Source organism: Eubalaena glacialis, chromosome 13 (genome assembly GCF_028564815.1).
Source record: "Eubalaena glacialis isolate mEubGla1 chromosome 13, mEubGla1.1.hap2.+ XY, whole genome shotgun sequence".
NCBI lineage: Eukaryota > Metazoa > Chordata > Mammalia > Artiodactyla > Balaenidae > Eubalaena > Eubalaena glacialis.
The window spans coordinates 89958494-89980272 of NC_083728.1; the positions used below are offsets into that span (position 1 = coordinate 89958494).

At 46.5% G+C, this 21779-nt stretch overlaps 3 protein-coding genes across 6 annotated transcripts in view; 2 read left to right on the forward strand and 1 right to left on the reverse strand.

Annotated features, from left to right (window-relative positions):
• The first annotated feature begins 45 nt into the window (after positions 1–45).
• AIMP2 (aminoacyl tRNA synthetase complex interacting multifunctional protein 2) lies at positions 46–7942 on the forward strand. 2 transcript variants are annotated; one of them, XM_061209481.1, is made up of 4 exons: positions 46–287; positions 4423–4629; positions 6361–6592; positions 7416–7942. In XM_061209481.1, the coding sequence occupies exons 1-4, from the start codon at positions 153–155 to the stop codon at positions 7802–7804; spliced, it is 963 nt and encodes a 320-aa protein (XP_061065464.1). In that variant the 5' UTR covers positions 46–152; the 3' UTR covers positions 7805–7942. The 2 variants fall into 2 exon arrangements, with proteins under 2 accessions (XP_061065464.1, XP_061065465.1); XM_061209482.1 differs by having other exon boundaries at positions 46–167.
• Positions 7939–21779, reverse strand: part of EIF2AK1 (eukaryotic translation initiation factor 2 alpha kinase 1) — a 30389-nt gene continuing 16548 nt past the window's right edge. For all 3 annotated transcript variants that reach the window (XM_061209476.1, XM_061209475.1, XM_061209477.1), the window contains exons 11-15: positions 18152–18252; positions 12547–12658; positions 12227–12309; positions 10913–11146; positions 7939–8733 (exon numbers count right to left, since the gene is read on the reverse strand). In XM_061209476.1, coding sequence (XP_061065459.1) covers positions 8623–8733; positions 10913–11146; positions 12227–12309; positions 12547–12658; positions 18152–18252 — 641 coding nt within the window. In that variant the 3' untranslated portion in view covers positions 7939–8622. The remainder of the gene's footprint in view (positions 8734–10912; positions 11147–12226; positions 12310–12546; positions 12659–18151; positions 18253–21779) is intronic.
• On the forward strand, positions 13654–17339 carry ANKRD61 (ankyrin repeat domain 61). The gene is made up of 3 exons (XM_061209581.1): positions 13654–13869; positions 14813–14910; positions 16362–17339. Exons 1-3 carry the CDS (start codon positions 13654–13656, stop codon positions 17302–17304), a joined length of 1257 nt encoding a protein of 418 aa, XP_061065564.1. The 3' UTR covers positions 17305–17339.

Below are 21779 nucleotides of genomic sequence, written 5' to 3' on the forward strand. Positions count from 1 at the left end.
ATGAGCAGGGGCCAATTAGAGCACAGGAATTGCGCTTTCCCGGACGCCAGCCTCAGGGTCGGAAAGGAAGCGGCCGCAGCCTGTCGTGGACTTGGACCGTTTCTGAGCGTTCGTGTCTCTCACCCGCCACCTTCCCTCCCTTGGGTTCCACAATGCCCATGTACCAGGTAAAGCCTTATCACGAGGGCAGTGGATCTCTCCGTGTAGAGCTTCCCACCTGCATGTACCGGCTCCCCAACGTGCACGGTAGGATCGGCAGCCCCGCGCCAGCCGCGAGCCACGTGCAGGTAGGAGCGCGCGGCCCTTGCCCCGGCCCCGCACCAGCCCAGTGCCAGGCGCCAAGGCTCTAGTCCCACCGCCCGCCCGTCCAGTGCTCAGGCGCCCTGGCTCCACCGCGGCCCCGCCCCGCTGCCCTCTTGTTCAGTGCGCACGCGCTGCCGCCCTGGCCCTCAGTTGGAGGACTAGGGGAGGGGTCCTTCCAGGCCCGGACCTTGGGACCCGAACTGTCTCGAACAAACCGTGGGGACCAGCCCCGATCGCCTACCCCACTCCAGCCTCACGCGCCCGCCGGCCTCCGAACGACCGTAACTCTTATCTATTAAAAGAGCTATCCATCTGGTATCTGTTTTTTCGCTTATGACTACTTAAACTTTTATATGACGAAATTTTACCCACAGAAAAGCGAATAGCACGTAAATGCTCGTTTTGAGGAATTATAAAGCGAATCCTAGTGTCACCACCACTCAAGTTAACACGTTGTCAGCGCCCCATTTAAAACTACCCCCAAAGTACCCGACTTCCGCGGTCATTACGTCCAGCTTTCTCTTATTTTGTCACCTGAGTATGCATCCCTAAACCATGTAGTCTTGGTGTAAGTAGAAGCATGCAGCGTGTGCCCTGCAGTGTCTGGCTGCCTCTTCTAGATATGATTTGAAGAATCCCTTTGCTGCCATGAAAAGGCGAAGCGTTTTCTGCTCTGCGGTCTGCTGCTCCTTGGCTTGACTGTGCCCCCACGGCTTTATCCGTCCCGCTGCTTACGGGCGTCGGCTGGTTTTGCATTTTAGGCTGTTATGAATTATTCTGCAGAATATTCTTGTACACGAGCAGGCATAGGGTATATACTAAGGGATGGGATCGCTGGCTCAGTGGGCTGGTCTGTCTTCAACTGGACTAGATTGCTTTCCAAAGCGGTCATCCCGGTTTATGCTCTCACCCGCAGTGTATACGAATTTCTGATGCTGGCACCCTCCCCAAAGCTGGTGGGTGTACAGTGGCATCCTACTGTAATTTAGTTCAGATCTCCGAGACCTCTGAATCAGTCGAGCCCCTTTTCATGTTTATTGGGCATTTTGATTTCACCTCTTTTGTAAAGTACCTGCTCAACTTTGACTTTTATTATTAATTGCAGATACACATTTTAATTTTCCAGCTGGAGAGACTTTCTGTCCATTCTGACTCAAGATGAGTGAATAGATAACGTTCGTGGCTTGTTTTCCCTGTCATCCTTTGTCTTAAGACCTTTCTGCCTCGATTGGAAGGGCGGTGGTTAGTTTAGTTTGAAACCAAATAACACAACTGTTGTCTCACTGCAGAGCTAAGGCAAAAACGCAGGCATGGTCCAGTATCTCTTCACCTGGAGATTCCCATGGAGGCATGGTCTGGTGCCCCTTAACTGGACAGTCCCATGGAATCAAAAAGAAAACCCCAGAGTGGGGAGCATAACATCTCTTTTGAGACCAAGTCCCCCTTTCTTTTTTTTTTTTTAAGTATGCTGCCTAACTTCCTTTGGGCATTTAACTGTGAACTTGCAACTTTGAAGGTGATAACTTAGCAGATGATAACAATGTGAACAGATCAGTAGAAATCTAGCACCTCCAGAGGAAATGAGAGCAACACAAAGAATAAAATGCTTCTAAATCCATGTAAAACAACACAAATGGATTAAACACAACATGCCAAGTCACAGTCTTTCCTGAACAAGGAAAGCAACAGGCCAGCATTAGAAGGTGTGGTAGGTAAAGCAGAACTTGAGCATCTTGCGTTCCTCAGATGAAGCTATGCTGGGCTCTTATCACAGGCCACATTCCACACGCAGTACCGGGTTCAGTCTTCAGTGAGTGTTGACGGGTTTTGAATACAGTAGGTGCTTCGCCCCTGGTTGGGCAGGGACCCGACTGCCATTTGTAGAAATGAGCAAAGTTGTACACAAAGAATGCACACATACAGGCTGGATTAAAAGATTGGAAGTATTACTCAGGAGGACTGATATTGAGTAACATGAGGATATCACACAGGTGGTAGCCTTACCAGTCACACATTTGCACACTTATTTCCAGTCAGCACCACATTATTTAATTGGCACACTGAACTCTATCCTTCTTTATCCCACCCAGATGGTAGTCATCTTGCATTTCTCTGCTGTTTGATCTTAAACAAGAGCAGCAGGTGAGGGGAGTTGAGATCATGGAGATCCAGTTCTAGGGTAAATTGGCAGTAACCAGCCGAGAGAAGGGGGATGGATGTTGCAGACAGAGGGAACCTGATGAGGAAAAGCCCTGTGGCAGGTGGGGGCCTGTGTGTTTTAGGATCCAAAGAACAGCATGGCCAGAGCCCAGAGCAATGGGGAGAATGATGGGAGAGGAGGTAACCAGAGAACCATTCATACAAGCTATTTATCAATCCAGGTTAGGCTTTTTAGCCTAAGAGGTTGTTTTGATTTCTGGCTGCCATCGTAGGGATGGGTGGGTTGGAGGGGTGGACCAGAATGGATGCAAGGTGACCAGTGGAAGTAGGCCAGGTGAAAAATGGTGTCTTGGACTCAGGCATTGACCATGGAGGCACACTTACAAGTCACTGGATTCCAGAAAATTGACAACAGCTGGTGATGAATTGGCTCTGCGAAGAGGGCAGTGTTGTGAGTGACAAGGGGAGAAACAAAATGTTCCTTAAACTCACCAGCATACAAATGTGAGCAGGCACTCTTCCAACACTCACATTGTATCATGAGTGCATGTTTATTTTTTATTATTTTTTTAAATAAATTTATTTATTTTATTTATTTTTGGCTGCATTGGGTCTTCGTTGCTGCCCGCGAGCTTTCTCTAGTTGCAGCGAGCGGGGGCTACTCTTCGTTGCAGGTGCACGGGAAGGCCACGAGTGCATGTTTATAATAAACTCAAGGTCATTGCCTATTGACCCTTTTGTCTAGTCATGAGTGTCTTACTCATGCTTAACGTGTTCTTTGTTCTCTTGACTCAAATGGATTATCTTTTGTGAGAGCTTGTGAATCTGAAAATAGGCTGCACAGTGTGACTGCTGGGAGGTTTCTTGTTATTGCTTTTTAAAGTAAGTCGGTAGGGACTTCCCTGGTGGCGCAGTGGTTAAGAATCCGCCTGCCAACGCAGGGAACACAGGTTCGAGCCCTGGTCCAGAAAGATCCCACATGCCGCAGAGCAGCTAGGCCTGTGTGCCACAACTGCTGAGCCTGTGTGCCACAACTATTGAAGCCCGCGCACCTGGATCCCTTGCTCCACAACAAGAGAAGCCACCGCAGTGAGAAGCCCGTGTACCATGGCGAGGAGTAGCCCCTGCTCACTGCAACTAGAGAAAGCCCGCGCACAGCAACAAAGACCCAACCCAGCCAAAAATAAATAAATTTAATTAATTAATTAATTAATTAATTAATTACGTCTGTAGAGATTTGAGATTTACTTCTCAGCAAATATTGGGTTGGCCAAAAAGTCCCGTTACGGAAAAACCCAGACGAACTTTTTGGCCAACCCAATATCATTAGTTACTTATGGTGTATTAGTCCACTGTGCCAGGCAAGAAAGATGCAAAGATTCAGTGAATGAAAAATGTGAATGTTCCCTCTTTATGAAGTAATACATTTCAGCGGTGAAAAAGTTCTAGATGATTCTAAGATAATGTGAGTGCCAGTATTGCCTAGAAAATGATTTGGGGAATGGATCATTTGACCCCCCGAGACATACTTCCAAGCTTAAGGACACTTTTTTTTAACCTGTGTGTGCTCCCTTTTCCCTTCGATTAGTATAAATGGTTGATTACATCCTCATCGCCACCCCCAATCTTTTTCTATTCATTTACACAAAGTATTTTGAACTAGTTTGATAGAAAGAACAATTTGTGTCCGTCTTCTCTCATTCTCTGTTCTTAAAGACTAAATCACCTGAAATAGGAGTCCTACAATTTCAAAGTGGCTTTCAGGCACAACATTATTTGTTTTATAGCATTTGGGGATTGATTTGCAGGACCTATTGGACTGGGGCAAATGAGATGATTCTGCTACCTCATTTTAATGTCTTCGGAAAGGTGGGAGGTTCGAACTAAGTGGAAGACAAGTGATCAAACAGACTGCTTTGATGTGAGAGGAAGTGAACGTTTTGATGTTGGTCTGTTTAGGAAGAGTCGGACCCATCTCTTCAAGCTCTTGAGTCCCGCCAAGATGATATTTTAAAACGTCTGTATGAATTGAAAGCTGCGGTCGATGGTCTCTCCAAGATGATTCAGACACCAGACGCAGACTTGGATGTAACCAACATAATCCAAGCTGACGAGCCCGCTGCTTTATCGACCGGTGCATTGGACTTAAATTCCGTGCTTGGAAAGGTAAGTGCATCTAGAAGGCTAAAGAACATCAGCGCGCTAGGTGGATGTCAGTGCTGGAAAATGTGCCGGTGTGATTAAAGCCCTGGTTTTCGAGTTTTCAAAGGTGGTGCAAAAAGCACATTCCTCCTCTGATTGTGCCTTTGCACAGAACAGATTCATGAGCTTTGAGTGAAGCCAGGCAGGCTCTAATGCAGCTTCTGGATTTCTCAGACCCGGTGGAGAACGGGGGCGATCCTTAGGCAGAAGAGGGAGTCAAGAGTCCCTGCTTCCTGCCACTTGGGGCAGCTCCCGGCAGACTCCGAGCCCTGGAGAAATGGTCGTTCACTCAGTGCTTCTCTGAGGTTCAGCCGAGTCAACCCTAACTCTTTGAGAGTGGCCTGAATTTCAGAGCCTTGGCTGTCCAGGCGCAAAAATCCCACCGATCCTTTTGCAATTTGTTGCTAAAAGCCAGTCACAATCTCATACCTCAGACATATTTTGCTTAAATTCAGTTTGCTGTGTTAAAATTTAGTTGCATCAGCCACCTTTAATGTCAGTCTACAGGCTTCAATTGATTTAGAGGACAATCTGATACACAAAGAAAGAATGTCTTGTTACAAGTGGGTGCAAGAGGGTTCGTCCCGAGAATCCCTGCTAGCACCCTCCCCTAGAACTGGTGATAGAAAACGGTCCTGCTTAAAGACCTAACAAGCGGAGGCAGCATTGCCATGTCTCCCCCAGAGCTGTTTTTGGTAACGTCCGTCCCTCTGCACTCATGTATCCCTTCATCCCCCAGTTCATGTTTGCATGCACCGGGGGCCCATGAGACCCCACTCAGCCAGTCCCCCAGGGAGCCAGTCTGCATAGGGGATGAGTCGGTAAGACAGCTGTGCCGGGTGTCCCAGCATGCCAGGGGGCCTCCCAGAGCACACGGTGCTTCAGATAAATCTTGATACCGCAAAAGGCACAGCATCAAGTAACACGATATGTTCAGAGAAATGCAGAGCATCCAGCATAGGTCCACATGAAGGGCATCGGTCAGGAGTGGCAAGACCAGAGGCCAGATTGTGGCCGGCTGTGGACAGAAAGCCACAGAGTTTGGCCTCTGTTGTATCATATGAGTTCATTAGTTATGAAGAGCGGATGTACAGAAATAAGATAGTCCGCATCTAAAGGCAGTGCGTGTTACAAATCAACTATACTTCAATAAAATACATTTTAAAAACAAAATAAAATAAAAAGGCAGTGTGTTTTGGCACTTTAATTCACACCTAGTTTTTTAAAATCTCCCTGAGCGAAGACCCTTTTCCAAGGGATTCTTCACGGACACGTAACTCAAACAAATTGCTGTAGAAACTATATCCTGTCGGGCATTAGAAAGATTTAGTAAATGGAGTAATTACACGTGTGATTTTTTTTTTTAACTTAGGGACAAATAGAGGTGTCAGTCCTAACATGCTGTACTAATTTGAGTAGAGTCACCTTTTATTTATTGGGCGCAGCATTGCAGGGGTGGAGGGTTGGAGTCGGCTGCCGTCCCCTGCTTCCTACCGAGCCGAGCCCCCTTGGTAGCTTCCTTCCATCCCCAGCACTCGCATCCTTGGCTGCAGGTGGGGTGACATTAGTTCCTTCTTCCCGGGAGGTGACGATTCTTTAGAGAAGCCTGGTGGGGGTCTAAGCACAGCACCTGGTACAGTGTCAGCACTCAGGTTGCTGTTGGTGTCATCTGCCCTGTTGGGGTTTGCTCCCCAGGATTACGGGGCACTGAAGGACATCGTGATCAACGCCAACCCCGCCTCGCCACCCCTCTCCCTGCTTGTGCTGCACCGGCTGCTCTGTGACCACTACAAGGTCCTGTCCACCGTCCACACGCACTCAGCGGTCAAGAGCGTGCCGGCAAACCTCCTCAGGTGCTTCGGCGAGCAGACGAGGCAGCAGCCCCGTCACGAGTACCAGCTGGGTTTCACTCTTATTTGGAAGGACGGTAAGCGGAGGGGCTGGGTGACTGGGAGGCAGTGGGGGATGGGAAAGGGGCGGTCTGCAGCTGCTTGCCGGCAAAGTCCAGAGAGCTTGCGGGGTTGGGGGGGGGGCGGTTCTCCAAGAGGAGCAGGTGCACCTTGGCCCAGAGATGCTCTCCTTCCTCTGGGAAGGTGGAGGTCTCAACTGAGAGCAGTCTCCGAGGGAATCCTGTCTAACCAGCCAGGGAAGGGGAGTCACGGCTCTCATGGCCGTCGTGCCCTCACATTCCAAAACCTATCATTATGGGGACATTGACGTCCTCTTGTAATGGCCGTTACCCATTAAAGGCTGGCAGGATGTCATTTATTCATTATCTCACTGGTGTGTGCGCTTCTCCCGGTTAAGTTCCTACGGATGGAATTGAGTTCACGTCCATCCATCGAGGCCTTGCTGCCCTCAGCCACACGTGGAGAGCCAGGGTGAGGGCGGCAGGAGGTCCTGGCCCGGGAGATGGGACCCCTGGTTTGCAGGCCTCATGCCCAGATCCTTAGGCACAGGCGTTGGAACAGATGGTCTGAGGTCCCTTCTAGCTTGAAAACCGTCATCATCTAATACCAGAAATGGTTACTTTATAACTTACAGTTTGCACTGTTTAAACCTGCAGTTCAAACTTTCTTGAATATTACTAACCTTTTGGAGGCTGACTAAAACTGCGATTTTCTTGAAAATACACTTTCCCTCGCCACCGGTTCGTGACTAACAGGGACTCCCCTTGCCACGCTCTACAAGCACGTCCTCCGGTGGCGCTGCTCTTGTTGACATTTCACGGAGTGCTTATTTCTTTTCAGTGCCGAAGACTCAGATGAAGTTCAGTGTCCAAACGATGTGTCCCATCGAAGGAGAAGGGAACATTGCACGCTTCCTGTTCTCTCTCTTTGGCCAGAAGCAGGATGCTGTGAATTTAACCCTCATAGATAGCTGGGTAGATATAGCTATTTTTCAGCTAAAAGAGGGAAGCAGTAAAGAAAAAGCCGCTGTGTTCCGCTCCATGAACTCTGCTCTCGGGAAGAGCCCCTGGCTCGTTGGGAATGAACTCACGGTGGCGGATGTCGTGCTGTGGTCCGTTCTCCAGCAGACAGGGGGCTGCAGTGGGACAGCGCCAGCCAACGTGCAGAAGTGGATGAGGGCCTGTGAAAACCTGGCCCCTTTTCACACAGCCCTCAAGCTCCTTCAGTGAACCTCAGTCACTGATTTTAAAGGGTTTAAATTTTAAGGATGGTGCTGTTTTGTGCCTATTATTGGTAAAGGGACTTGTACTAAAATCAAAGTCTTTTAGGCCAGTGGTTAAATATCAATAAATGCATCATATAATTAATTTGTGGTTTTCATTTTATTTAAAATCCAGCAACACTGTATGCAATGTACCGTGACAATTGCCAGCGATGTGGCAGGCACACTGGGGTACAAATATGAACGTATCATATCACTGCCTTCGAGGAATGTAGACTTGGGGGGAAGCAAGTCTGTGAGGAAGGAGGGAGCCCGTGGGAACAGCGCAGTGTGGAGGGTAGGAAGGCCAGCAGCTGTCAACCTGGAACGGTGCAGCTAGTGTGCGGGCCTGGGCTTGGGCAGCGATGGGTCCAGAGCACACTTAGGTCTCTGCGGCAGAACCGAGAGGAGGACTTGGTGGGCGACAGGCAGAGTTCAAAAGAGAAAGAACAGCTGAGGATGAGGCCTACACTTTCACTTTCAGAGACTGGATGGATGGTAATATTAAAGTGAGAAGTCCAGGAAAAGGAGCGTGGTGGGTAGGAGAAAGGCAAGAACAGAACAGGTTTCGTTTCGAGCAGTCTTAGGTTCAAAATGCCAGCCTTAAAAGGTACTTTCACAACCTCACTTTAATAAGTCTTATACAGGCTTACTAAATACGATTAGAGTTATACCAGCCATACCCTAATAAAGATTGAAAATTTACATTCCAGTTGACTATTTAGCTTAAAAAGTCCACTCATATTTATAGAGCCTATTGAGGCTAGACGGGCACACCCCCATCTTTCATGTCACTCTCTTAACCCCTTTGTCTTGAGAGAGGAGACTTAGCTGCTTCTTTAGTTCTTCAATTTCTTTTTCTTGCTCTAGTATCTTCATCTGTAGGGTGAGATTAACCTGTAAAGAGAGAAAATTTTAAGCTCCGTTACAACGGCTTCTTCCTTTCCTTTTAAATATACAGGGCTGCCTCTCTTTGCACAGTTCCAATATGCGTGGATTCCAGTTCTCACAGCTTATTACGCGTCACCCAGCAACGTGGGTCAAGTGCCAGTTACCAAGGTATAGTGACTCTAATTGCCTTAGCGCTTCAGTCCACAAAACACTATGTGACCCACCATACACGTCATCATCAGGAACAATCATCACTTCTTTCAAAGGCTCTGGTGGTTGGTCACCGTGCACCTGTTAGTCGGTTCGCACACAGGCAGTGTGTGGACTTGTGCTGCCTCCTGTCTCCCAGTGATAAGCCCACGTGACATTTTTGAAAGAGGGAACTGGCCAACAAAGATGAAAGTACAGCAAAGTAATGAAAAGTGAGGACGCTAGAAGTGAGTATCAAACGCACGGTGTTACAGACGAAGCAGCTGATCGCGGGAATGCCGATCCCGCCACCATCAGACGCACTGAGTGAAGACAGCTTATCAACATGAACAGGAAGAGGGTGAAGATGTCCCCAAGAAAACTTCACATTAAAAGAACTCTTGGAGACAGATCATAACATCAAAAGTGCCAAAGATAAAATGCCAGAAACTGATCCAAACTTAGCAAGGAGTATGACAAGTCACCAAGGCATAGAAAAGATGCTCACTCCGTGTGCTAAGTTATAGGACAAGATGAAGGTGGGCACTATTCAAACTGCTCTTGAAACACTTTAATTCTCAATTATAGTTTTATAATTTTTTTCATTTCCGCATACATCTGTAACTGATAATAAGAGAGTTTTAATGTTTTGACAAACATTTTTAAAGGTCATGGAACAACTGTAACTTTTCCCATTGATTATTAAGCTCCTTTTGTATGCTGTGAGCTCTGCGTGGTCATTTTCACAGTCCTGCACTACACAAAGTGCAAAGTGAGGGCCACCTGTCTATGCAAATTTATCTGTACAGGTATGCATAGGTTACTCTATAAACAATTCTACAAGAAGGAGAAATCCTTACCATTAACAACAAATAACTACGGTCTCTACTCTAGCTTCACGGGGAGTTAGAAAATTCTCTCCATACAAGGATATCAATTCAACAACCACATCTGCTATTTTCAGAGACTGAGAGAAAAGCACTACACCTACCTGTTTACCGTTCAATCTACTAAAATTCACTGTTTTACTTGAAAACAAATAAGCCTTAAACAAAAGACAAATCAACTAACCAGTTGCAAGTGGTTCCCCAACTCATGTGCATCAGAACCGCTTCGAGGGTTTGTGGAAGCACAGAGAGCAGCCCCTTCTCCCCCAGATGTCTCTTTTAATAGGTCGGTGGGGGAAGGGGGGGGGGTCTAAGAATTCTGTCGAGTTCACGGTGATTTTATGCTGCTGGTCTGGAGACTGCACTCTGGAACCGGTGCAGCCACACAACGCTGCTCACACGCTGTGTATAAATTACTCGGAGATCTCGCTACAATGCAGGTCTGGGGTGGAGCCCCGGAGCCTGTGTATCTAACAAGCTCCCAGGTAAGGCTGATGCCGCTGGTCGGAGGACCCACTTTGAGTAGCAAAGCACTAGAGAACCTGTGAATTTCTCTTTGAATCAAGCTTTTTTAAGTCTTAGAAAGTTTCTGTTTATACCTGGCACTGAAACGACATGTCAGGAAGGAGGAAGCAGATGGGCTGCCTGGAGCAGGACCTCCTCACAGGACAGAAAACCGGACTCGCACACTGGGATGCTGAGATCTTAGGTTGGGTAAGGCGGTCTCGGCCACAGATGCTCCAGCTCCCCTGAGAATCACTGCTGTCCTATATCCTTTGGTGTGTGTGCCTTTCTACTAGTAGATACTTTGCAGTAATTCATAAAAGGCCATATACCATAGTTGGAAAGGAAAGCTAAAACCTTTTGACTTAGCAAGCTGAGGCTTGAAACTGGAGCCCATGTGACCATTTTCAGAGCAGACAGTTGGCAGTGGTCATCTAGCTTACCTGACAGGTACGCCACTGGCAACTCTGAGAATGGGTTGAAATATTTTGTTTCCATAAACCTGATTCTAAGCTCAACTGCTCTTTGTGAAATGGGATTCACAATTTAAACAAATTCCATTTTAAGCTTCATATTTCCCCCAGTATTAAAAAAATCATACATACATTTCCAGAATTTTGGAACAGTTCACTCTGCAGCAGCTGAACAGCAGACGGCCTCTGGGATGAGTTCTTTCTGGTTAAGTGCTGGATGTACTTGGCTTGGACGGGACACCTTTTACTGAGGGACTCGGGGATCTGTCCAGTTCTTAAACCTGTTAAAACATGTGCTCGCTCCATTTCTGTCCCAAACGGCTGAAAGAGCTCCAGCAGGATAACACCCAAACTATACATATCTGACTGAAAAAGGGGAGAAATGGTCAATGAGTAGTGAAATACACAGAGTAACATTTCCATTCCCACCCACCTTCCTTTCAAAAGCGAGAGGATTTTCTACAGAAGGATGATTGACAGTCCCTACAACGGAGGGAACACAGCGGGCTGGCTCGTCCCTCACAGAGGCAGGTGTCTGCCAGCTGGATCTACTGTAGGTGATCTACAGACAGGTGACTGTACTCTTGCAATCCCCAGCTCTAACACCAAAAAGGGGCATCCAGGGGCACGAAGGACTGAGGGCCAGGCGAGGGGCAGGGGTGATCCCGGCCACCCAGAGTGGTCACTACCATACAACTGACTCCACTGCTCCTTGAAAACCCAGGCCAGGTATAGCCTGAGAGAGACATGAGAGGTCACCGAGGGTCCCTGCGGCCTACCCCGGTCCCACCTCTGCCTCCGCTCAGAGTTAGGCATTCTTGGTAAAGCTTTAGCAAACTCTGCATAAAACCTGTCACTTTTCCTAAAAACAGTCTTTTAGGAAGGTGTTTACTACATAGGATTTTCGGAGCTGCCATGGTTTTTCTGGCAGCTCTTTTCCAATCACTAAAAAGTTGAATGATTCATCAAAAGGAAGAAAATTTACTAGGCTGTTATTTTGAGAAAAGAATTTACTTTAACATTCCTTTGAGGAACGAGCTGGATTAAAACTTTTCCGCATCTTCATTCTACCTCAGAGGGAAGCAAGTGTCACACTTGTCAGGGGCACTGATTTACCTAAGCTTGAAAGCAGAATGAACAGCTGAAAACAGACTTTGGTGAATCCTGCCTTCCTGAGGGGAAGGTGATATCTTAAAGGGAAAGCTCATTGCAAAAATTATTTTGTGACACCCACGGATTTGGAAATAGTAAAATAGCCTAAAAAAGTCAGATTCAGTTGAAAAGTGAGGCTTCGCACTATGGTAGTTTGATGTAAGAGATAACCTACCACACTCCGCTATTTCCAAATCACTTCGACGTCAGACCTTCCACTGCATTTACTGTACTTTTTGTTACTTATGACTGCAGGGTAAGTCCACTGAAAGGGTAGAAGGGAACAAACACTACCTTGGCATCATACTCGGATCCCTCCAACTGTTCAGGGGAAGCGTACAGGCAAGTGCCCACTCTGGAGGTATGTGTGGGTGTTCCTGTAATTTGAAAAGCCAGAGATGAAGCATGGTGGGGTTAGCACTGTCTACATAAAGACCCCTGACTGAGCAGGGCACTGCAGCTCCCAAGGAAATGACAGTTGCTTTTTTTTTAAATCTCACCTTTGCTGTTAAGTCTTTATGATTCTCTTTAAATACTGACAGCGTTCAACCATGTCTCTCTCTCTCTTTTTTTAATGCAAAAACAAACAAAAACAACCACCAAAAGAAACTTACTCTTTCCATTTCCATTGGCCCAGTCTGTGTTCTGTATGATGTCTGCACAGGCCAGGCCAAAGTCTCCTATTTTTACTTGCTGGTCGGGGCCATGAAGAAAAATATTTCTGGGCTGTAAACAAACAGAACAGGTCAACTCCACGGTGTTCTAGAATGAACAGTGAAAACGTGTGGATGTTGAGAGTTTTCAACTCAGGAGCCAATAGCCCCTCAAGAATTAAAAATGAGAGCAATGGTTCTCAAACTCGGCCGCACATTAGCATCACCGGAGGAACTTTAAACAAATCTCAGCGGCCAAGCCACTTCCCAGACAGATTAAATCAGATTTCCTGGAGGTGGACACAGGCATCGACATTACTTAAAGTCCCCAGCTTATTCCACTAATGTAGAGCATGCTTGTGCACAAGTGCATTTCAGCCCTGACGGAACCTCAGAGTCACTGAGAAGGTTTTAACAACTACTATCCTCTCAACAAGTCAAAGACTTTGATTATTATTATTTTTAATGAAAACACTGATTTTTTTTAAAGCTCCCAGATGATCTAACATGTTAGCCAGGGTTGGGGACGGCCAGGTCACACTGTAAAGGTACACATTTCACTCTATTGAAGCAATCATCACAGACCCAACACATTTCCCGATGGAACTACCCCCAGACCAGTGGAAAACGCACCTCTGTTGGAGGTGGGGCGGAATTCCATTAAAAACTAGAAAGTCTTTAGCTTAAAAGTTAGGTCTTCTTAATGTAAATGTTTTGTTTGTATAAATTCCCTTATTTTAGCATTGTCAGGTTTTTTTTAACAGTAGCTGAATGGGAAGAGAAAACAAACAATCTTAGGTGCAAGATGATAATCTGGATACGCTTTTGTGACTAAGTAGAAAGTCCTGGAAACTGTGCTCCTGTATCTGGCACTATAGGTACTGTACAGGCACTATAGGAACAACACGTGAAAAAGTTTGGTTCTGATATAAAAATGCATCATCTTCACGGATACCATTCTCAACAGTTCTAGAACTGAATGGAAAGAATAATAAAGAGACTGAGACTGAGACCAATTCTGTAACGCATTTGCCCTGAATTCCTAAGTCCCCTCTCGAAGCTGTACTCATGGGAGACATAACCAAGAGAGGCAGCAGGGGGCTGGTGGCTGACGGGGCCCAGGCCCTGGAAGAGGGCGCGGTGGCGTCATGCCACACCAGGCTCTACGAGGCCATCCAGAGGGAGGACTGCACCGCACTCTGGGCTCTGCTCAGAAGCCAACCCGTCAACGAGCCCATGACCGTTCTGGCCAGCTCCACCAGCTACCGATTACTGCTGAGCCAGGTACCCTCTTCCTCTTCTCGCTCACTTTTAGAAAAAAGACGCGATGCTCCAGAAGGAACGCCTCCTGATTCCTGAGGACTCACTACACCTGGCTGCCTTCACCGCGCCCGAGGCTGGACGGTCCACGCCGAGCACCTGCACACCCAAAGCCGTGTTCTGCTGAGTCTGTGACGACCCCTTCCAGGGATCACGGGGGCACTGACTGAGCAGAGACTGGGGCTCGCGTGGCTGGAAGAACGTTAATCTCATCCTCTCAAATGTGCCAGTGCTGATTATGTCTGTGTGCTGGAATTATTTCTCCCTTTTTTACATATACTTTTTCATTTTCTGAATTTTTATACAGTAATTATTACCCTTATAACTTAAATTTTTTTCAGAAAGTCACCCTCTGCCCTTATCTTGCAGTCGTGCTGTAAAGGCCGCCTATATATATGTATGTGTGTGTGTGTGTGTGTGTGTGTGTATAAAGAACTCGCATAAACAGCTCTGCTAATCATAGACAGAATACAAGCAGCATTAACTTTGAAACCCTAAAAGTGCAGGTTATACTACTGATACTATGACTCTAGCAAAGCCTTAAAAAACAAAACCTACTTGTCAATGACTCTCTGGGTTAATTTAAGGACTAAGGGACTTGATAGCAATTACCATTAATTTTACACAATGAGCTCTTCACAAGAATCAACTTTCAAAGCTTTAAGTAAATTATATCTGCTGCCTTGGTAAATCTGCATTTATGTAAAATACAGATTTTTATAATATCAATATAAAATTAACTGGTTTGGGGTAATTTAAAGCAGGCAAAAAGAGAATTTCAATGCACATAACAGAGAAATACTGAACCAAAGAGATGCTAAATACAATTATTTCCTTTGAAATAGCAAGCTAACACAATTATTCTAACTATACTGGGCTACTTGTAATGTATTTTTTCCCCCCAAAGCAGACGCAGTCCATCATCCCCATCTACCTGGCCGCGGAATACCGCAAGGCACAGAGTTTGCTTTGTTTGTTAGAATACGGTGCAGACCCAGAAGTAAGGTAAGTTAACTCAACAGGTGGCTGTTTCTAAATGAGGACACACACGATCTGTGTTCCTTTCCCGGTCATGTCTGGACTCATCCATTCTCCATGGGTGATGGACTACAGGTTACCACGTTTGGAATAAACCAATTTCCTTACTGACTAGATGAGATCCTCTGAAAACCCAGAAATAATACAGGAACACAAATCAGCCCACTTAAAGCATCGTGAGTATTAAGCGCTCAGCAATGGTGCTGTGGCAAATTAAGTCCTGGTCACAGCCCTCAAGGAGTTTAACAACCTAAGTTAGATATGAAAAATAAGAAAATGGAAATAGGCAAGGGATTTTCTTGGAAAGAAGTTTATCTTGCTTCCCAATATATCTTCACCACCTAAACCAATGCTGACACTTCCTAAGTGCCCAATAAACACCATCTGAATGATGGGAGAAGTACACGGTATAAAAGAGAGTCGAGCCCCAAATCCTTACCACGCTCCGGAAGGGCGCCCCACCCCGTCGTGCTCTCACCCTGCCCCCGAGCCCCACCCCAGCTCTACAGGTCCTCCCAGGACTGGACCATCACCTTCCCCCCGCCCCAGAGGATTCCTCAGTACACCCTTCCCACCCTTTCTCGCTCTGGATGGGGCCTGCAGACCTCTCGAGAACTTTGCCCACTGGCCTGTTTACTTAGCTCTTTCGGATTAATGCTTCCACACCTGACTGTAAGCTCTGCAGCGTGGGGACTCTGCTGTTTCCCCACACCCCTGGTGCAGGGCTTACACTAAATCAACAGGTGAACTGAAAGTCATCTTCTAATCCCAGTGGAGCGGTCAGATGCTCATAAGAGACCTTCCCTTTTCTCTGCCACAATCAAGGAATTTTGGAGGCAGTCCTGAGAGATTTCAGGAAAGGAGATGAGGGCCGAGTTGTCAAACTCTCACTCCACCTGCGCTGGGCAGGGATTGACGATAAACTCCAGCTGCAGCCCCTGCCATCCACACACACGAGTGAAAAGGTCAGGTAGAGGAGCAGGTGCGGGGCCGCCAGGGACTGAGTTAGCGGGCATTCTGGCCCTTCACGGCTCACTTCTGTGGGAATCCCGGATCACACTTGAGTCCGCACAGTTTTACTGAATGGCTGCTATCTCAGCACAGCCCTGAGGGGCTGTGGACGCAGAGCTAACTGAGATGCAGCCTGGAAGAGGCCACCGTCCCAGCAGGAGTAACACAGCTGACACGAGCTGCGATAGGAAGCTGGGCCCCTCCGTGCTGTGATGCATACCACTCTGTCCCCGCAAGACGCTGGGATACCCCAAGAAATTAAACAGCAATGCAGATTCTCAAACACTTCTTTAGAGTAATTATGGGGGATTATCTTAAATAAATGTTGCCTTCTTAAGTAGTAGCTCTCCGCGTCGAGCCATTCCCACTGTGAATTGAGTGTAATCTGCCATCAATACCTATTCCAGGGACACGAGAGGCCTCACCACACTCCACCTGATGCTCCTGCACTGGCCCATCACCTCTACCACGTGGACGAAGCCGGGGAACAGAATCCAAAGGATGCTGACGGACATCCAGAACGACGCAGTCCTGTGTCTCCACATTTTGTGTGAACGCGGGGCCCAGGTGAATGCGCGAGTGGCCGACAACTGGCGCTCCCCGCTCCACCTGGCCATCACGTACGGCACCTCCCCGGTTCTCTCCATCCTGGCCCAGAACGGTGCCCAGGTCAACGCCATGAACGAGTCCAGCATGACACCCCTGCACGTGGCTGCAGATATACTGAATAAGGAGATGATGGAAACACTCACTGCCCACGGGGCGAACGTCAACTGCGCCGTCTCCTCCACGGGCAACACGGCCCTGAAGCTGGCGGTGTGCACCGCGTCAAGCAAGGCCGGCCAGCTGCTGGCCGCGGGCCTGAGCTGCACCCGCCTGCTGCTCGTTCACGGAGCCCAGGTAAATACCCAGGACCATGAAGGTCAAGCCGCGATCCACGAGGCGTGTTTTGGAGGCAGAGAGGCAATAATCAATCTCTTGCTCGAATTTGAAGCCAATGTTAACATATTAACAAGAAATGGGGAATCTCCGATATATATGTACCTTCAGCGCGGTTCCAATATAAGAGACATGGCACTTCTCACCAGACTGCTTTACCACTCTTATCCTTTGAGACTGACCAATAACCAAGGAATTCTACCTGCAGGAATCATGCTCCCAGAATTCCACCTCCTAAGGGAAACCTCAATAAAGTTATCTCAAAAACCCTTATCCCTAGAGGACAACTGTAAAAGAAACGTCAGAAATATGTATGGGGAGAAATACAAACAGCACTTGAAGCGACTTCTCCCAGGGAAGATCTGGAATTCTGTATATGGTTATTATGATTTAGCTCACCTCCTGAAATAAGATCTCAAAGTTGCACAGAGCCACAGAACTTCAGTAACTCACGTCGCATTTTCTGGCTAGACGTGTACCCAGAAAATACTTAACCCATCACCTTATACATCCCAAATGTACAAACTACTGGTTCTTAAACCTTTTTCAAAAAATAAAATGATTTGCACATTAACTTTTTCTTCCTAAATAGTCTTTTAAATGCATTTTCCATGATTTAATTTTTGCCCCAAAAGTAAGTAAATTAATTTAAAACTCTCAGCCAAAGTAGTAAATATATTTTCTCTCTCTCGCTCTCTCTTTTTTTTTTTTTCTGGCCATGCCGCACGGCTTGCGGGATCTTAGTTCCCCAACCAGCAACTGAACCCGCACCCCCAGCAGAGAAAGCATGGAGTCCTAACCACTGGACCGCCAGGGAATTCCCTATTTTCTCTCTTTCTTGATAGTCTTTTATAAAAATTGGAATAGTAATTACAGATTTTTAAAACAGCAGAAAAAATTTTCCCATGTTAAATTTCTTTTAAGAGGGATAATTACAGAAACAGATTTTACCTCTAAGGCAGAAATGAGTATTTTTGTCAACATGAAATACATTTAGCATCATCAGTTATATTAGTCCTCAAAGCACACTTACCACCTGAAAACAGCTAGAATTTTCGAATGCCCAAAGATTACTCCTTTTAAATTCAATCTAAAGTTTTCACATTCTAGACCTATGGAACGATGATTTATACAATATAAAGGTAATGATAACCTCCGAGGTAAATAAACTAGGGTACATGATCTCATTTAATTCAATAAACCAATACCCAAGTCATCCCTGTAAGCAGCTGTCAATGATTTAATCTTCCCCACTTACCTTTAGATCTCTGTGTACAATTCCCATGTTATGTATGTAAAATACACCTTCCACCAATTCTTGAAAAATTTTTGTTGCAACACTGGCCATAACATAAGGACCTTTAAGTTAAAAAAAAAATAGTTTTATTTCTCTAATAGTTTTTCACTTGTTACATAACATCAAAATGTAATGAGGGGACTTCCCTGGTGGCGCAGTAGTTCAGAATCCGCCTGCCAATGCAGGGGACACGGGTTCGAGCCCTGGTCCAGGAAGATCCCACATGCCGCGGAGCAACTAAGCCCATGCACCACAACTACTGAGCCTGTGCTCTAGAGCCCGCGAGCCACAACTACTGAGCCCACGTGCCACAACTATTGAAGCCCGTGCACCTAGAGTCCCTGCTCCACAACTAGAGAAGCCACCGCAATGAGAAGCCCGGGCACCCCAATGAAGAGTAGCCCCTGCTCGCCACAACCAGAGAAAAACCCGTGCACAGGAATGAAGACCCAACGCAACCAAAAATAAATAACTTTATAAAAAAAAAAAATGTAATGAACGTAGTTATAAATACATTAACACCTGACGCCACACAACATTCAGATTGTCAACACAGTCAACACTCCACAATGGTTTCAAACCTAGAGATCAGCAAACAAAGAAGCCACTGCAAATTAGCTCCCAAGAGTCGATGGACTTCCTGTCACCAGGAAGAGAGGACCTCTCATGTCACTCAGAGCCCCTGTATTAACTGCTTTGTAAACAATTCTCAGGCATCGGGTGGCTAGATTAAACTACGTTTCAGTCCCCTTCAACCCCTGACATCTGGGGTTTAATGCTAATAAATCTGGTGTCCTGGCCCGCTGTGGATTAAACACATTATTACGAATAACAGAATAAGAAAAAAGATAAATTATGTTAGCCCAAGGGGTGAGCTTCTATTGCCTGGAAGATTTGGAATGCCGCATTTTCCAAAAATGATGGACAAATGAAGTATAGGGGCGAAAAGGTAAATGAATTAATTAATCTATTAATATCATCACATAATATGGGAATTCAGAGGGTGGAGAGGTTTGGTAAGACTAAATCAGGGACTTCCCGGGTGGCACAGTGGTTAAGAATCCACCTGCCGGGGCTTCCCTGGTGGCGCAGTGGTTGGGAATCCGCCTGCCAATGCAGGGGACACGGGTTCGTGCCCCGGTCCGGGAAGATCCCACATGCCACGGAGCGGCTAGGCCTGTGAGCCACAACTACTGAGCCTGCGCGTCTGGAGCCTGTGCTCCGCAACGGGAGAGGCCGCGACAGTGAGAGGCCCGCACACCGCGATGAAGAGTGGCCCCCGCTCGCCGCAACTGGAGAAAGCCCTCGCACAGAAACGAAGACCCAACACAGCCAAAAATAAATAATAAATAAATAAATTAAAAAAAAAAAAAAAAAAAAGAATCCACCTGCCAATGCAGGGCACAAGGGTTCGAGCGCCGGTCCGGGAAGACCCCACATGCCGCAGAGCAACTAAGCCCGTGCGCCACAACTACTAAGCCTGCGCTCTAGAGTCCACGAGCCACAACTACCGAAGTCCAAGCACCTAGAGCCCGTGCTCCGGAACAAGAGAAGCCACTGCAACGAGAAGCCCGCGTAACGCAACGAAGAGTAGCCCCCGCTGGCTGCAACTAGTGAAAGCCCCCGTGCAGCAACGAAGACCCAATGCAGCCAAAAATAAATACACAAAATAAATAAATATATTAAATAAATTAATTAATTAAATAAAATCATAAACCTATTGTTTACCTTTGAGCACGAGAGCACCACGTGGTCCCTTCTCCTTGAATGAGCCGACTTTGTTATAGAGCTCAAACCTATTCCACACCCTCCTTTCACATTGTCTAGCATATAATTTAGGGACCTCAAGTACTTAAGACAGAAAACTCTGTGTGTGTGTGTGTGTGTGTGTGTGTGTGTGTGTGTAAAAACAATGGTTCCAGGGAATTCCCTGGTGGTCCAGTAGTTAGGACTCTGCGCTTTCACTGCCGGGGCCCGCGTTCACTCCCTGGTCGGGGAACTTAAGATCCTGCAAGTCTCGTGGCACAGCCAAAAAGTAAACAAATATTTAAAAAATAAAATAAAAACAATGGTTCCACCACAAGTACCTCTAGTATGACCCCCCCGCCCCTGAAGTGACCAACCTGTCTGGGAAGAAATGCAAGAAGGCCTTTCTGACTTTCCCAACTATTCAGAATAACTACCTTGCTTTGGTCTGTCTTTAACTCGGTTTTCCTTTTAACTCACCTAACACATCCAAACGGTAGGCAACTGTTGGAGGATTCAGTAATCATACACAGACCTGCTCCAGTGATCACAGTTTCCACTCAGTGCTACATCCTTTGCAGGCACTGCTTTAATCCTCACAACAACCCCATAAAATGGGGATGATCCACATTTTACAGGTGAGGCTAGAGACTGAGAACTGTTAACTGACTTGCCCAAAACCTTCTAGCTGGTGAGTACCAGAGCCATGACTCAAACCCAGGTGTGCCGCTCATGGGAGTGTTGGGAATGATTCCCGTAAAAAATGTGATTGATGTAAAGCTGGACACACAGGGCTGGAATGCTACAAAGATAAAACTTTTTATTTTAAAACATTTTTTAAAAGAAAAATATACATCCTGCTAGCAGTATGATCCATCTCTTGCCTTCACTGTTTTGACGGGTTTATCGTACTGGATGGTATAGATTAGAGTTCTCACCCCACACTTCGTTAAAGACTCACTTTCCAAACGTAAGCTTCAAGATCAACTGCACACGGGGCTGGAATGAACCATTCTCTTTCCACAAAGATGGGCACATAGCACTATAATGCGCATGCAGCAGGCCAAGGATCCAGCTTTACCGGGCCCTAAAAATACCCCACGCACCACTTACCATGACTGAACTGAAAAAAAGTCTGGCATGTTCTAACTTCATGGTAAACAGGGGCACTGAGGAGCTGCTGGAGAGAGACGTTATGTCTCCGTCTCCATGGGAAGCTAGTCTAAGATTCTGAGTAGGCCAACTGACCTGTGTTTTAGGCCAAATAAAGGGTTATAGTGTCACTAGGAGTGAACAGCAAATGATTAATGATCGATATTCAGTTGAGCCTTTACTTAAAATCAGGTCACTCGCATCCCCTATTTTGATCATCTACCGCAGTGAATTTCAACTGTGGCCACACATTAGAATCAACAAGAGAACTTTCACAAAAAAATAACAAAGGCTAAGCCCTATCCAAGACCAATTATATAAAAATTACTGGTGTGGTCCCAGACAACACCCTTTTTCTAAAAAGATTTCATTTTTAAAAACAGTCTTAGATTTACAGAAAACCTGAGAAGACAGTTCCCACTTACCCCACACCCAGTTTCCCTGTCACCAACACCTTACATCAGTCTGGTACATGTCACAATGCACCGATCCCGATACAAGTCCACAGGCTATTCAGACGTCCCTAGTGTTTACCTAATGTCCTTTTTCTTTCCAGGATTCCATCCAGGATACCACATTACATTGAGTTGTCATGCCTCTTGAGGGTCCTCTGGTCTGTGACAGTTTCTCAGACTTTTCCTGTTTATGATGACCTTGACAGTTTTGAGAAGTACTGGTCAGGTGTTTTGTA

Excerpts from the sequence above, each read along its gene's own strand:
- AIMP2 (XM_061209481.1), top strand. The coding sequence starts at position 153 with ATGCCCATGTACCAGGTAAAGCCTTATCACGAGGGCAGTGGATCTCTC. Across the intron at positions 288-4,422 it reads CAGCCGCGAGCCACGTGCAG|GAAGAGTCGGACCCATCTCT; the intron begins GTAGGAGCGCGC and ends TGGTCTGTTTAG. Across the intron at positions 6,593-7,415 it reads CACTCTTATTTGGAAGGACG|TGCCGAAGACTCAGATGAAG; the intron begins GTAAGCGGAGGG and ends ATTTCTTTTCAG.
- ANKRD61 (XM_061209581.1), top strand. The coding sequence starts at position 13,654 with ATGGGAGACATAACCAAGAGAGGCAGCAGGGGGCTGGTGGCTGACGGG. Across the intron at positions 13,870-14,812 it reads ACCGATTACTGCTGAGCCAG|CAGACGCAGTCCATCATCCC; the intron begins GTACCCTCTTCC and ends TTCCCCCCAAAG. Across the intron at positions 14,911-16,361 it reads GGTGCAGACCCAGAAGTAAG|GGACACGAGAGGCCTCACCA; the intron begins GTAAGTTAACTC and ends TACCTATTCCAG.